Source organism: Bubalus bubalis, chromosome 14 (assembly GCF_019923935.1).
Source record: "Bubalus bubalis isolate 160015118507 breed Murrah chromosome 14, NDDB_SH_1, whole genome shotgun sequence".
In the NCBI taxonomy this organism is placed as follows: domain Eukaryota; kingdom Metazoa; phylum Chordata; class Mammalia; order Artiodactyla; family Bovidae; genus Bubalus; species Bubalus bubalis.
In genome coordinates this window covers 58,774,458-58,790,819 of record NC_059170.1, presented here as the reverse complement: position 1 = coordinate 58,790,819, position 16,362 = coordinate 58,774,458, and the positions used below count along the sequence as shown (strand labels likewise).

Below are 16,362 nucleotides of genomic sequence, written 5' to 3'. Positions count from 1 at the left end.
TAAAGTAAAACAGAAAAGAAAAAAATTGAAACATAGCAGCATGATTCCACGAATGCTTATTCTAGCGATTTTTTTCTTGAAAAACTTACACGAAGAAAACTGACATGCTTTCCTCAGCCCTATAATTAAATATGCCTGCCCAGAAGTCATACACAATATTTATGATTTTTGTGATTAATGTCCATCATAGTAATGCCCGTTGAAATTGCATTATCACAACCAATAATGGCTCAGTTCTGTCATGGGTTTGTTCTGGGTGCAAAATCACCAGTTCTCCTTATATCACTAGTGTCTCATCAGTTGTCTTCCTTTTTAAATGACACTTCTCTGTGTCTTAGCTCATTGGGAATTATAAATTGCCAACATATGGTGCCATTAACCAAGAAATCATCTTTTACCTTTCCTGGTTAACTGAAATGGAGTTGAAATATAGCCTGATGGTAACTTTCTTGTAGGTCTTTATGTGTCTGCAGGAAAATCCGCATTTCAAGTGCTTCCCGCTTTCTTTAGGCCTTTCACAACAAATTTCGAAGTCTGCGGTAGGCAGGTTGGTTTGTCATAGCAATTTTTTTTAACCCAGACATTAAATGAAACCGAAAAGCTTCATGTACATCTAGTTCAAATAGTGTTTCTTCCAGAAAGAACATCCCACAGTAATAGCAATGACAATAATAGTATGTTTCATGAAGATCTGAATTACTAAACTAATGGAGATTGCAGAAAAGGGTTACTGTTTGCCAGAGACCCCACTCAGAGAAACTGACAATCAGCAAAAAGTTCTTAGCGAGGTCTTTGCTTTGGGGAGCGATGTAGAGAATAGTGCCGTGGCATTAATACAGAGCCTCTCCAACTGTTTTCAGTTCCTGTTCTCAAGGAGGAGGAACAAAGGGCCAGAATTAGTACGATAGAAGCTTTTCCCCATAGTACGATCAGAAAGTTTGACTACTCAAGAGAACGTGTTTTACTGTAAATCTATATCTAGATTTCATGGTTCTTAATGATTTATGTTAAGTATCTTCATTGCTAAATGCCTTTTTCTTTTGTGCACTCCCTGAAGAATCTTGCTTCAAGGAATGTCTGCAGAGGCCAGAGTCAGCTTTGCTTGTGGGGGAGGGGAGGGATCCAGCCGCTGGGGCTGGGGCACATAGTTCCCCAAGGGGGTTTCTTGGGCTGCCAGGGAACTAAGCAGAGTGCAAGATGGGTAGGAGAGCCCCCATCTGGCTTATTTGAAATCCACACGAGAGTTTATCTGCTCTTACACTTTCCAAACAGCCCCAGGGAAGCAGAATCTGCATCTAAAGGTGCGTCTTTTCTGCCTGGATTGAGCTAGTCTGGAAGAGCCCCGAGTAGGCCAGGGTGCTACAGATTGTTGAGGACAGACCGCCATTGTAGGTGCCTTGCTGTCTCCTTCATCCTGGGGTTTTTGCCTCTGTACTGTGTCAAGAGACAGGCAGAAACTGCCAGCAACAGGCTCTCCACACACCAAATCAAGGTGGGTTGGCGTCACAGCCGCAAGCCCAGGGACATCTGGTTTAGGCTAACATCTGGAGCTGCCCTGCCGTGCTCCCTCCTTCTACCCCGCCCCCATCCTTTCTGGAATTAATAACATGAAGACAAATACTCAACAGCTAGACAAGGACCCAGATAATCTGGACCTGGGGGCCTGAACTCAGATCCCTGCTTCGTGAACACTCTGAACCCAAGGAAATAACGAGGTTAAAAGGAGATTCGTCTGGCCTTTGCCGTAGGCCACCAGTACAGAAAGTGCGTATGATTAGTTCCTCCTTAAAGCAAGATTACCAGGTCAGCCTGTTGCAAAGCCACGAGGTCCTTGAGGTATCTGCCCCAGTCAACCCAACTGCCTGCCTTCAGTGCTACTGGGCTTGGCTTTAACTTTCTTCTAGATCCACCACATCTTCTTGGGTTTCAAGAAAAATCCTTTTAGGAGTTGAGGGGGGCTCTTCTTCCCTTCCTGATGTGATGACCTTGCACGATGACCTGATGTGACTTCCTGGCATGATGACCTTGTCCTTCATGGGCTTCCAAATCTTTTTTCTCTGAAATGGCCAAAATATGTCCCCCACACTGCCAAAGTCCACAGTGACTCAAGGGCGGAATCGGGAGGGTAGGCCAGTCATTGTTCTGCACACAGTCTTCATCTAAATTAATATAAAACCTTGTCTGAATGATATGTAAACTGGGCCAAGCCTTATGGTCAGCAGGCTAACCATCCTCCTTCCCCCCACCAAACAATGGGGCTCCTACAGATTAAAAGATCACCCTCTTCCTAGGTAGTGTGTGATTTGCCCATATCTGAAGTAGCAGCATGTACATTGCACAGATTATATATACCTTTTTTTTTTTTTTTTTACATTTTTGTGGACACTATGCCTCCCCTTTTCACTTTCTGGGAAATCGGCCAGGGTTTCAAAGACCGGGTAAAGAACAAAATAAATGTAGGTAGTTTCAAGGGAGAATGAGTATGCTGGATGCAACTCTGCCCATCCAAAGAAAAGCGTTTCCTTTCTATTTTAATGAACTGGAGAGATTCAGAAGGTTGATTTTACTAGTTTACTTTTCAGATTTGTGATCAACGTGTGAGTGTGTTTATGTGTGTTGGGGAGGAGGAACTGTTGAGAAAGTGTAGGCAAAGGAGTACAAACTTGGAAAAGTCCAGCTGAAGAGACTGAAACTGTGTGCAAAGTCAGCTGTATCTGTTTGTTAATCAAGCTCTAAACGCTTGGTGAAGAGAACCTTCAGCATATAACCTGTCCTTCTCGTTGCCCTTTTTAAAAGGGATTTCACTGAAATTTGGGACGTTCCGCAGTCGTTCCTTTTTCAGGATATCAGCCTATTTGGGGAGGCTGATTCTGTGAGATGAAAGAGACGGAGAACCGGCTTCCAGCAAAGGCTCCTGCCGGCGATCCCGGGCCATGTTTTCCTTCCCCAGCTGCGGAGTCGCCGCAGTTTGCCTCGGGGGGCCCGCGTGGGTCCAGGGCAGGACAGCGCATCACCTGTTGGGGCCTCGGGGAAGCGCGCGGCGCGGGGGCGGGCGGGGGGCCCAGCCCGCATTCCTCAGGGAGCCGGCGGGCGGACAGACGGACGGATCCGGGGACGCGCGCGCGCGGAGGGACGCGGGAGGCCGGGCGCTGGAATGCAGTCTTCCCCGGCGAGAGAGACTTTGCACGGGAGTGGAGAGTAGTTTGGGGTGGGGTTTCGCACCGTCCCCTCCTCCCCACCCCCGGGGCCCCCTTCCAGGCGCTTTCTGGAAACGTTTTTTCAGAACGGCGCTCTGAAGTTTAAAGACCAGAGAGGAGCCTGGGCCGGAGGCAGGGACAATGGAAGAAAACGAAAGCCAGAAATGTGAGCCATGCCTTCCTTACTCAGCAGACAGCAGACAGATGCCGGGTAAGTAAGAGGCTCTCATTCAAAGATGGAGTTACGGTTCCGCGTGTGCCTCGCGGCTGGCTGCTGCTTTTTATAACTGCAGAGCGAGCGCCTGGCACAGAAAAGGCGTATTTCTTGGGGTGGTGCGTTTTCCCAACTCAGTGGAGAGCTGTAGGCTGGACTTTTTTTTTTTTAATCTCGGGCAGGATTTTCTTAAGCAGCCAAAGAAGTGGCGGGGTGATGTTACATTGGTAGCCCTGTAAGCCGTCAGTACTTGCTAGATCTCCGGGCAATGACAAATACATCGCCCAAAGCAGCTTTCCATGCTCACTGCTCCAGCCGCGGGAGAGAGGAGCTCTTTCTGGAAAGGTCTCTCGGGGACGGCAACACTTCCATTCATTGGTTGGGGGGATTCCACGAGGCACAGGCACGTCGGAGGCAAGTTTGGTCGTATTTGAGAGTTAAATCGCAGAGTTTGGGGATGTTTTCTTTTTTTTCCCGGATCGGAACAGCAGGGGAGCACTTGTCCTTGTAGAAGAGAGATGGAGCTGTGCGAATTTTCTGTATGCTTGAATTCAAAAGTTGGGAGCTGTTAAGACAGTTCTGATAGATTTTCTCTGAGCAGTTTCCCTTTGATTGTGTTTATAATAGACTTGTCTTTTCCGTAGGGAACTTCCAGAAGCATATGTCGTTCCAAAGAAATTATGCAGTGGGGTTGGGTGGGGAAAGGGCTCCTCGGCTGGGCGGTCCAGTGTCTGACGTCTCTGACTCCGGAGCCTACCTTGCATGCACTATCGCGAAGGCAGCGGGTTTGGACCCAGCACAATCCAGAACCCTCCCCGTCCCCACCTTAGCCCAGGTTCATCCAGGGGCCAGTTAATAGCCATGCTTGCGGGGCTGCAGTGCTGTGCGTGGGAGTAACAACAATGCACAGGGGAAAAGGTGTGTGTTTTTTAAAAAGGCAAAAGGGAAGTCACACATGACTCATCCACACTGAAAATGCAAAACTAAGCCAGACAGAAGAAAATGCAATTAGAAGAGATAGAAATTCCCCCCGGTGAAAAGCAGGAAACTTTAAGACCAGTGAACCCTGGAGAATCCCAGACTCAGAGTCCTCAGCTTGCTGTCTGTGTTTGTGCTGTCAAAGCAGGAGACTCTCCTTGGGGGCCCCTGGGCAGTGGGGCCCCCTCCCCTGCCCTGTTTGATAGACAGGGTCCTGCAGCAGGAATTCAACCTCTGGGCTTCTGCTGCATTACGAAATACTCGGAATCTAGAGGCACAACAAGAGAGTGGAACTGATTTAAGAAACAATTTACAAACAACCACAGCAGTTCAGAGACCCTTCAGAGACTGAGATGGTGAGACTGATGCAGTGTGATCACCTTATTTCATTTATTCACTAAATATCAAGCATCTCTTCTGTGGGAGTCACTGTTTTAGCTTCTGGGGATCCAGCAATGAACAAAATAGATGAAAAGCCCTTGCCTTATATTCTAAGGGCCAAGTGTGGGGGAAGGGGAGTGGAGGACAAAAACAATAAACAGATAAGTAAAATAGCATGTTATATGGTGGGGTTGCCATATTTGTCAAACAAAAATAAAAGAGGCTCATTTAAATTTGAATTTCAGGTAAAAAATAAACATTTTTTTAGTATAAGTATACACCATGCAATATTTGGGATACACTTATGCTAAAAATTACTAGTTGTTTATCTGAAATTCAAATTTAACTGGGCATCTTATATTTTATCTAGTAAGTTTATTAAACTGTGGGGGAAAATTAGGCAGAGAAAGCGAATATTGAGTATGGAAGGGTAGAGGTGAAACTGTAGTAGGGTTGTTAGAGACGGCCTCACTACTATGATGGAGGAGGTGGTTACAACCCACTCTGGGGTTCTTGCCTGGAGAATCCCCATGGACAGAGGAGCCTGGCGGGCCACAGTCCATGGGGTCTCAAAGAGTCGGACATGACTGAGTGACTAAGCCCTGCTATGATACTTGAAGGGACATCAGAAAGAGCTGAGGGAGGGAAGAAAAAGGGCATTTTCAAAGAACAACATGGGGAAAGGATGGATAGAAAAGAGGTTAAGAGAGAATTCTAGGCCCTGTCGGGTAGGGCCTCTGATAGTATAGTAAGGACTTCGGCTTTTATTTCAAAGGAAGTGGGAGCTGCTGGCGGGTCTGAGAGGTTTCTTCAGAGGTAGTCCTGGGTGCTCTACTGAGAATCACCCGAGTAGGGTTGAGGGCAGAGCAGGGAGCCCAGTTAGGAAGCTTCCAAAGTAAACCAGTCACTAGCTTGAATCAGCAGGTAGGGGAGTAGAACAGGTGGTCTTAAGAAGACAGACTTTAGATATATATTGAGGATGAAACTGAATTGGCCAAGGGATTGGATATAGGATATAAGAGAGACAGAGGAGTTGGAGATGACTTCAGAAATTTTGGCCTGTGCTTCTGGGAAGTTGTCATTTACCTGAAGGGGAAAGTATTGGAGAGTAGCGGAGAGGGTGTTTGTGGCTTGCAAGTGGAGAGCAGAAAATCTTTTGGTTATGGTAGGATCTGGAAGCTTCTCAGGCATCCAAGTGGAGATGTTGATTGCAATTTGGATATTTGTGGCTGAAATTTAGAAGAGGGGACCCAGGATTGTTAGAGATGGTCCAGGATTGGGTCTGTGTGCAGAAGAAGGCTAGAAAGGTGGCTGGGGAGTGCGTGAAAGGGGGCTAAGAATTCAGGTTAGATTTCTAAGATCCCCACTGAGTCCTTGGTGAAAATAATGCTGTGAAGGAGTGTGGCCTCTTCTCCAGTTCTTCGATATGCAAGAGGACCATGCAAAGGAGGCCAGCCTCTGATGGCTGCATCACCCATGATTCCTTGTGGGCTTGATCATATTTGGCATTGTGAGAATGAGAGTGTGGTATTCGAGGGCAAAGACCATGACTTCTTTGTCTTCACATCCCCAGAACCTAACAGAGCACCAGGCATGAGACAGCGATCAATAAATATGTGCTGAACAGACAGCTAATTATACCACCCTAGGGCTTTGAGTTTATCAATCTACAGATAGATAAGGATCCTCTGGGTGATCGTGTAACTTGTTCAAACCGAGACAGTTTTGAGAGTGAAAGGGACCGCTATGAATTATTTCAATGGGACAACAGTTGTAACCCAGAACTGTTTTGGCAACTGGGCATATGGTTACCTTGAGAATAATTCTTATCGATGATGCTCCCGGGGCTGAAGCGTCAGCTGCTGGGTAGTAAACAGTGTGAATTGCAGAGAGGTGCTTAGTAATTAGTGGTTGAATTTGAATCTAACTATATCATGCTTTTTTTTTTTTTGGCCGTGTGCCGTGTGAGATCTTAGTTTCCCAGCCAAGGATGGAACCTCTGCCCCCTGCAGAGGCACTGAGTCCTAACCACTGGAGCACCAGGGAAGTCCAATATTCTGCTTCTTTTGAAGGCCCTTGGGCTCCCCAGAGTGGTCCTTAGGATGCCCATGCCCTCCCATAGCAGCCCTGCAGCGACTGCTTTCACTCTGGCCCCAATGTCTTGAAACCCCCTACTACGCCTGATTCACTGGGGTCTTAAGATACTATATTCACTGTGGTAGTAATCATTTCACAGTATGTAACTATCAATATATTGTACACCTTAAAATCAGATAAGATTACATGTCAGTTATATCTCAGTGAAGCTGGAAAAAAAACCATATTGGCAGCCTTGCAGAGTACAGCCCTGGCAGGGGAAGTGGTGGGTGGAAGGGTCCCCAGGGGTTACCAGACATTCTGGTCTTTGCTCCAAAGCATCCTCTAAACTTGCCCATCAGTTTCTGTCCCTTATCCTGTTTTAACCTTCAAAGCACTTATCAGTCAGTTCAGTTCAGTTGCTCAGTTGTGTCTGACTCTTTGCAACCCCATGGACTGCAGCACGCCAGGCTTCCCTGTCCATCACCAACTCCCAGAGCTTGCTAAAACTCATGTCCATCGAGTCAGTGATGCCATCCATCTCATCCTCTGTTGTTCCCTTCTCCTCCTGCCTTTAATCTTTTCCAGAATCAGGGTATTTTCCAATGAGTCAGTTCTTCACAACAGGTGGCCAAAGTATTGGAGTTTCAGCTTCAGCATCAGTCCTTCCAATGAATATTCAGGACTAATCTCCTTTAGGATGGACTGGTTTGATCTCCTTGCAGTCCAAGGGACTCTCAAGAGTCTTCTCCAACACCACAGTTCAAAAGCATCGATTCTTCGGTGCTCAACTTTCTTTATAGTCCAACTCTCACATCCATACATGACCACTGGAAAAACCATAGCTTTGACATTCATGTTATATATTATCTGTTTGTTGTCTGCCTCCTTAATTATAATGTGCCTCCCCTATGAGGGAAGGGAATTAAGTCTACTTTGATCACCACTTCACTACACTTCCTAAGTCCTTTCAGTGTACAGAGCAGGCACTCAATAAATATTTGCAAAAAGTAAATCAGTCAATCAGCAAACCAACCACTGAGACAAGAATGCTTTTCTGGATAGGGGAGGGGCTGTTCCTATTTTGTGTAAAATCTCTACCAAAAACCTCTTTTATTTACTTGTGTAAGATTTTTTAGAGGACTCTACATAATGGCCTGGTTTCAGCTGTTAATTTTTGTGCCAGTGTGTCTCCGGTGGTGATCTTTAATTTTAACAAGGGAGCTGGAAAAAAATGGAGGAACTCTATGCGTCCCAACAGAATATGTGATACCTAGGAGTCAGATGACCTGATTGCTGTAATGTCTGTGGTTTAGCATAATCAAGGTTAATTTTTGCTTTGAACACTGGAATGTGGACATTCCTGGCCAAGTGGATCGGGGTGGTTTACCTCCAGGTGACCCTGGGACCCAAGTCACCCAAAGGACATCTAGTTATGATGACAATTCCCCAGGGTCTTGGAGGTTTCTGCTGGAGCATTTGCACTTAACTTGTCAAAGGGGAAAGAAGAAAGGGTAGGAAAGAGGACTCAGGAGGTCAGGGGCCAAGGCTAACGGTGGCCCATGTAGTTTCCTCCCACGTTGCATTGAGCGGGATTAGAACAAGATCCCAACTAGATGAAGGGGACTGAAAAACAGGATTTTCTTGTGTGTGCACAGAAGGATGTTATGGTTTAAATACACAGACATACCTGTGACTGCTGCCATAGTAGATCGGAATGCGTTGTACAGCCAGACACAACTGTAGCTCCCATGATACTCTAATGCAAGAGAGCGTCCCAACACAGTCTAGAAAACGACACCTTAGAGACAGCTAACCAGGAGCCACTATAAAGCAGTGGGAGACTCCTTCCCCGGGAGGACTGCTGCTGCTGCTAAGTCACGTCAGTCGTGTCCGACTCTGTGCAACCCCATAGACAGCAGCCCACCAGGCTCCCCCGTCCCTGGGATTCTCCAGGCAAGAACACTGGAGTGGGCTGTCATTTCCTTCTCCAATGCTATGAAAGTCAAAAGCGAAAGTGAAGTCGCTCAGCCGTGTCCGACTCCTAGGGATCCCATGGACTGCAGCCCACCAGGCTCCTCCGTCCATGGGAGTTTCCAGGCAAGAGTACTGGACTGGGTCGCCAGTGCCCCCAGGAGGACAGGATCCTCCTAATCTGATCCAGGAGTAAAATCTCAGGAAGGCCATCCACCCTGTTCTTGGCTCTCAAATGGCAAGCAGGCATGGAACGCAGGAACAATGCCAGGTCCAGATCCCGGTTGCAGGTCAGCTGACCCAGCCCAGGCAACCTGAGTGGGGGCCAAGAAGCCAGTCTCTGCAGCTCCTGAGGTCTCTTGCCTGCAGGATAATTTGCTCTGTGGGTGTCTTCCTTGGGGTGACCCATCTTCCATAGTCTTCTGCCTGCCTGGTCCCTGCCCCTCCCCAGCCCCCCACTTTCTACTTTTCCTTTCCAGAAGTCTCCATCCCAGCCAAGAAGCCCTTTGATACTCGCAAGAGTCTCTCTCTGGCACTTCTGTCCTCTCGATCCCCACTCCTGCTCCAGGGAAGGTTGCTGGGAACCGTTCTCCCCTGGAAGCTCCCATCTTGCTCTTTGCCCTGCAGGAGAGGTTACTCTGTGCCGACAGAGGCTGGGAGGGGCAGGAAGGGGAAAACTGGAAACCTTGTCTTCAGACTCCAGCTTCATTATTTGTTTGACATGGATTCCCAGAATAGCAAACAGCCCGACACACCCAGGCTCAAATGTTAGCACCAAAGTGCTTTCCAGACAAGGGCCAGAACTGAGCTTCTGTTTCCAAGCCTCGGGCAGTGTGTCCGCATGGACAGTGGAGTTGGTGGGACTCCATTGGCTGTGGAATTGTGACTCCACGTCCTCTGCGGCTCCCCTTTGATTGTTTCCTCCTCAACTAAAAGATCCTGTTCTCCCCAGATGACCGGAATGGGAGAGCCGTCTCCTCTGCCTCGGGCGTGGGAGTCGATCGCTTCCAAGAACTGCGTCTCATAGAGGAAAAAGCTCCAGTGACCCCTCCAGGGTCATGGTAAATGGGAATGGGTCGTACAGCCCTTTGTGTAGGAGTCATACAGCTGGCTTGTACAGCTTCGTGTGGTAGCCGCATTGGTTTGTTTGTTGTGGGTGCCGTAAAAGTGGAGCAGGGTGACCTGCAAGCAGATGGGATCCAGAGCTCAGTGAGCCGCCAGGCAGGCAGGTGGGGCTGAGGGAGTGGTGGGTCCCCAGGGCAATGAGAAGCCAGTGCATTTAGCCACTGGTGCATTTACTGTCTGTCTCTGCTGTCCTGCACGTTGCATTAAACCTCCTTAAGCACCTGGAGACATTTTAGAAGAATCCACGAGACAGTAAAAAATGGAAAAGTGACCTAAGGTGGGGGGCTTCCCAGGTGGCACTAGTGGTAAAGAACCTGTCTGCCAGTGCAGGAGACGGAAGAGACACGGGTTTGTTCCCTGGGTTGGAAAGATCCCCCTGGAGAAGGAAATGGCAATCCAGTTTAGTATTCTTGCCTGGAGAATCCCATGGACAAAGGAGCCTGGCGGGTTACAGACCACGTGGTTGCAAAGAGAGGAACACAGCTGAGCAACTTAGCACACAGCCTAAGATGGACGTGACCTCCTCAGTGCCAGGTGTGAAGAGGGTTGTGGTTGGAGGGTCAGCGAGGTTGCACTCCAACTCTCTCCCTCCCTCCTCCTTTCCCAGTTTATTTCAAAGAAGGTGGAAAACTTTTCAGTCTCCAAGGGACTGCTGTTCTGGCTGTCTTGACCTTCTCTGAGGATCCTGAGATAAAATAGGATAGTTCTTGTGAGTTCATGTGGCAGAGCAAGGCCCAGTAGAACTTTCTGCCCTTGTTGGTAGTTGAGGAACATGAGTGTGTGTCCTCCTGGGTGGATGTGTATATTTGTGTGTTATGTCCACGTGAAGAAATCACCTTTTCAGAGATTCCATTTTGCCAATTAATCTAGCTGTCCGGGATAACTTTAAAAATATATTATTTGCATGATGTCACAAGTAATCAAGGGAATTCCCTGGTGGTTAGAATTCTGCCATTCCACTGCAGGGGGCACAGGTTTGATTCCTGATCAGGGAACTGAGATCCTGAGTGTCACGCTGCACAGCCCAAAAAAAAAAAAAAAAAGTTATTGTAAAAATCCATTTAGAAGTCAACTCTATTGTATCAAGTAGACAAAAATTTGACTAATGAAAAACTCATGTGCACACACTCAAAAGCATAAGTTTAAATCTTTGCAGATTGCCCACATATTTCCCAACCTGAGATGTGACATTTTCTGCACCTGTCTTTATTCAATAGCTCCTGTTACCTCTGTGTCATTAGAGAAGAGACCACAAACAAGGTAGCCATCACCAGAGGAGTAGGTTGCCATTTCCTTCTCCAGGGATCTTCCCTACCCAGAGATTGAACCTGCGTCTCCTGCAGCGGCAGGCAGATGCTATACCAATGAGCCACCAGGGAGGCCCCTATGTGATGAGAAGGTAGAGTAAATAAGTAGATTTAATCTTCCCAAATCTTTTTTTTTTCCCCCAACTCAGAGGTATTTATTGGATCCTTACTAATGATTTTTTGGGGCTTCCCTGATGGCTCAGTGGTAAAGAACCCTGCCAATGCAGGAGATGAGGGTTCAGTGCCCGGGTCAGGAAAACCCCTGGAGAAGGAAATGGCAACCCACTCGAGTACTCTTGCCTGGAGAATCTCATAAACAGAGGAGCCGGGGATGGGGGGTTGGGGGGGCGGTGCTACAGTCCAGGGCGGCCACAAAAGAGTTGGACATGACTTAGCGACCAGACAGCAACTAATGATTAGTGTGGGTTGGGTGCTAAGGGACATTGAAAAGAAAACACATGCATGAAAGCTCATAATAGTGACAGTCAACTTCTCACAGTTTTCTTATTGGTCCTCAGTATTGGTAACACAGGTAGTATTATTGAGCTCTGCATTTTGTAGGTAGGGAATCAAGACAGAGAGACAGTAGATGGCTTGACTGAAACCATGTGTACAGTAAAGAGTGGAGGAGGGCTAGAACTCAGGGCTTTTAATTCCAATCATCATCTCTTCCCTACCTGAGAAAGACTTCACTCAGCAATTGTGTGTCCCTTGAGGGACTCCCCTGCTCAAGGCGATTTTCAGTGGACGATTTCTCCTGTCATCTTTGGAGGAAAAGGAAACAGTTTCCACTCATTCTTCCAGATGTCAGTTCCATGATTTCAGAAGTGATTTGGGCTTCTCTCATTTCATGCTGGGTCTGACAGACTTTTTATTTTACTTATTTAAAAAATTTTATTGGAGGATAATTGCTTTACGGTGTTGTGTTAGTTTCTGCTATGTAGCCAGGTGAGTTAGCTGGGTGTATACATATATTCCCTCCCTCTTGGAACTCCTTTCTACCCCACTCCCCAATCCCATCCCACCCCTCTAGGTCATCGCAGAGCATCAGGCTGGACTCCCTGGGCTATACAGTAGCTTCCCACTAGCTGTCTGTTTTACACATGGTAATATATATATGTCCGTGCTAATCTCCCAGTTCATGCCACCCTCTCCTTCCCCTGCACCATGCCCACATGTTCGTTCTCTATATCTGCCTCCTAGAGCCTTTTTATTTATTTTTTTCAATATCTTTTGAGCCAATAGTTCTATCTTCTCCCCCTTCTAAAGGTACTGTTGAAGTTAATGAATAGTAGAATGAACTAATTGGGCTGTTTTTTCCTTCTCTTTCCTCATCAGTGTCTGATGGTCTGATGGAGAGCTATAATTAGCCATGTAATGAGAAGTGAAGGGTAAACAAGAAGAATTACTCCCAGAATACTCATCTAGGGGTGAAAAACTGCCACAGGGAAATGAGCCCACGTTTACAATATTTTCTGTGTCTAACCAACAGGTGTTGTACCTACAGTTCTAGGTATAGGCATTTCTAGGTAAAGAAGAGAAAAACCATGTTGATGGCACTGCCTTTAGAGGAGCTGGTTTATGTATGAACTCTGAACACTTGTTGGTTTATGTCACTGGCATCAAGTTTTAGTTCTTGGGACTTCACTGGTGGTCCGGTGGTTAGGATTCTACCTTCCACTGCAGAGGGTACAGGTTCTATCCCTGATCGGGAAGCTAAGATCCCCACATGCCTCATGGCCCAAAATCCAAAACATAAACAGCAGAAGCAATACTATAACAAATTCAGTAAAGACTTAAAAACATTAGTCCTCTGAGACTCAGCTCTAGATCTCTTAAATATTGGGTGTGTTTTCTGTACTTAACTTTTGAAGATAAATAATTAGCAAATACCCTCTTAAATTGGAATTTTATTAAAAAAATTTAGAGTATGTTTATAATAATATTAAAAAAATAAAAAGCTAGAGACTTCCCTGTAAGTACAATGGTTAAGACTCCATGCTTCAAAAAAAAAAAAAAAAGAGAGACTCCATGCTTCAATTGCAGGAGTTGTAGGTTTGATGCCTGGTCAGGGAACTAAGATTTAAATTTGCATATCTAATACCAGTTCAGCCATGCTTAATTTATTAGTGAAAACAGTGAGGCTGAGAGAGGTCTTATCATTTGTCCTTAATCTAGGCTTGAAGGCAGGATTCCTGCCTTCAGATTATAAAATTGTAAGAAGTTTTGTTACTAGGATGAAAATATGTTTAAAAATAAAGAAATAATCATAATCACTTAAGTTAACTTTTCCATAATTACAGATGAGGGTGAAGGGTAACCCAGGTTGTGTTGCGCTGCTAGTCACTCAGTCCTGTTCGACTCTTTTCGACTCCATGAACTGTAGCCCGCCAGGCTCCTCTGTCCATGGGATTTCCCAAGCAAGAATACTGGAGTGGGTTGCCATTCCTTTCTCCAGGAGATCTTGCCTGCAAACTGGTCTGACCAGGTGCTTTGGTTTTGAATAACCTCAGGGAAAGAAATTGTAGAGTTTTTTTTTTTGTTTTTTTTTTTGCTGCAGTATCTTTATTTCTAAAGTGCAGTTTTTCATATTTCTTTTAGTTGTTGATTTACCCTGTTTCCTGCTGCTGTGTGGATATGCGCGCGCGCACACACGCACACACACACACACACACACACACACACTGCTACGTTACATTCATACATTATCAGCTGCCACAAATGCACTTGGTGTCCTGTAAATGAGATTTCTAGTGTGAAGTCTTTAGTTGTGAGCTGTATCTTTTCTGTTTCTCAGAACAAGGAAAGAGCAACCTTCAGGTGACATCCTTAGAAGATGCAGAATGTCGCAGAACCAAGGAGCGCCTTTCTAATGGGAACAGCCGTGTGTCAGCTTCCAAATCTTCCCGCAACATCCCGAGGAGACACACTCTAGGTGGGCCTCGAAGTTCCAAAGAAATCCTGGGAATGCAAACGTCGGAGATGGACCGGAAGAGAGAAGCTTTCCTGGAACATCTGAAGCAGAAATACCCGCATCATGCCACCGCCATCATGGGCCACCAGGAGAGGCTGAGAGACCAGGTACGAATATCCTGCCATTTTCGCTCTGCCAAGCTCATTCTTCGTTTTTGTTTTTTATTCTGTTTTCTCCCAATTTTATTGAGATATAATTGGCTTACAACACTGTATGTTTATAAAGAATACAGAATAGTGATTTTATTTATATTCATCATAAAATGGTTATCACAGAAAATTTAGTGAACATCCATCATCTCATTTAGATACAAGATGAAAGAAATAAAAAAAAACAACTTTTTTTTCCTGTGATGAGCACTCTTAAGATTTACTCTCCTCACAGCTTTCTGTGTGACATACAGCAGTGATAGTATATTCGTCATGCTTACTTTATGTCCCTTGTACTTATTTCTGACTGGAAGTTGGCACCTTTTGACTGCCTCCATCTGATTCTCCTTCCCTGTGCAAAGCTCATTCTTTAATGAACATGAGGGAAAGCACGGTGACCTTCAGGTTAAAGGGGAAAAAACAGTTGAGTGGATTGTGTCCACTGCTGGATTGTCCCAGATCTCTTTGTCAGCTTGGGGAGAGGAGGCAGATTGCAGAAAAGATTTGACCTGAAGGCTCAGCCTTCTTCAGCAACAACAGTAAGAGAACAGGAAGTGAGAGAAGAGAGACCAGAGGATATGCAGTTCCCCTATAAGAACGTCCCAGGTTCAACCACAAACATATCTAAAATGCAGGCAACGCAGAAGTGCATCTTAACTGAGTGTAGCATGGAATCAGCTAACGTCTGCCCCCTTATCACTGAGTGCTTGGCACAGTGAAAGAATGAGTGTATGAATGAATGAATATAAATACATTTTCAGGCTAAAACAGAGCACACAGAGGGATAGTCTTGTGACAAACCCCTTTACCTCAAGAAGCTGACCTTAGGGTCTTGTTTTCTGTTCTTTTTTCTTCTCAGACATGTTTTTCTTCTGCACGCTTGGCTTTTTGCTGTCAGCAGCTACCTGTTTTCTCAGGTTATCTTGACAGCCCCAGAGCTATCCCTCGACAGTGGCTCAGGGTGTTTTTGTTTCTTCACTGTGTGCAGTTACTTTTCAGGGGACAGCATGGGTTTAGGGTCACAGGAGATGGGAGGCCGGCCTCCTCTGTAGCCCACAGATGGGCGTCTCCATCTGAGGATGGAGACCATGGTGATGGAAGTGGAGAACATTTAGCAATCCTTGTGGTCAGGGATGGGAGCAGGCAGGTATTGATTTTGACACTCCAGGTAGAGACAAGTTCTGTGTTTTTAAGTTTGCTCTCTTGCCAGTTAGTTACGAAAGTGATGTCTTAACTCAGCTTTTTATCGTCTACGGAAATGGTGATTGGTGTCGGCCTCAATTCTTTACGCTTTAAGCTCAGTTCGTTTGATCCTTTAAATGAACCCTTCTCTTTTATGAAATCTTTATCAGAGTGCCTAAAACATGTGAAATATGCCTTATGAACTGTATGTTGAGATGTTCACGTCCCAAGAGGCAGTAGGCCCAGAAGAGAAAGAAGAATCTAGGTTGATATGGAGAGGAGCAGATGAATTCTTCACTAAGAAAAGGATGGCTGTCTTCATTTCAAGTGTATGTAGAGAATGCCACTATTTTCTTTTATTTCTGTTTATCAGTTATGTAATCTCCCTCCCCCAGTTTTATTGAGATACAATTGATTAAAAGTATCCCTATTTTCTACTGATAGTTGGGTCACTGTCCATTTAATTAATAGAATCTGTCCTTCTCTCTGTGTCTTAATATGTGAGGAATCATACTTTATTCAGTGCTGTTCAGATTGAGGAAACTCAGGGCAGTTAGAGTTATGCAGTTTGCTGAGGAAAAGCTGGAATTTGACTTCAGTCAGGTCTGAATCCTTGTTTATTCCTCTGGTCTATAAGTTGAAGACCATTGCCTGTAGAGCAGGCAGTGTGGTCTGTGTATGCGGTATAAGGCACATGGTGAGGGAATGTGTGTCTGAGACTATAGGGACGGGAGCCTGGGTAAAGGAGGCTAGAAAGTTGGTTATGTGTTGAGTGAGGAAGGCTGATATATATTTTTTAAATTAA

At 45.8% G+C, this 16,362-nt stretch overlaps 1 protein-coding gene and 1 long non-coding RNA gene across 21 annotated transcripts in view; one reads left to right on the top strand and one right to left on the bottom strand.

The window, feature by feature from the left end:
* The window catches only part of KIAA1217 (KIAA1217 ortholog), an 829,478-nt gene that overhangs the window by 477,702 nt on the left and 335,414 nt on the right, over nt 1–16,362 (top strand). For 7 of the 20 annotated variants that reach the window (XM_025264643.3, XM_044927452.2, XM_025264648.3 and 4 more), the window contains exons 1-2: nt 3,107–3,408; nt 14,050–14,333. In XM_025264643.3, the coding sequence (XP_025120428.2) occupies nt 3,339–3,408; nt 14,050–14,333 (354 nt within the window). In that variant the 5' untranslated portion in view covers nt 3,107–3,338. Of the gene's footprint in view, nt 1–3,104; nt 3,409–14,049; nt 14,334–16,362 lie in introns of those variants that run through there. The other 13 variants (XM_025264662.3, XM_025264664.3, XM_025264645.3 and 10 more) reach the window with 5 other exon arrangements.
* LOC112578897 overlaps nt 10,902–16,362 on the bottom strand; it is a 28,324-nt gene continuing 22,863 nt past the window's right edge. Inside the window, exon 3 of the long non-coding RNA XR_006544193.2 lies at nt 10,902–10,960. This is a non-coding gene — a long non-coding RNA (uncharacterized LOC112578897). The remainder of the gene's footprint in view (nt 10,961–16,362) is intronic.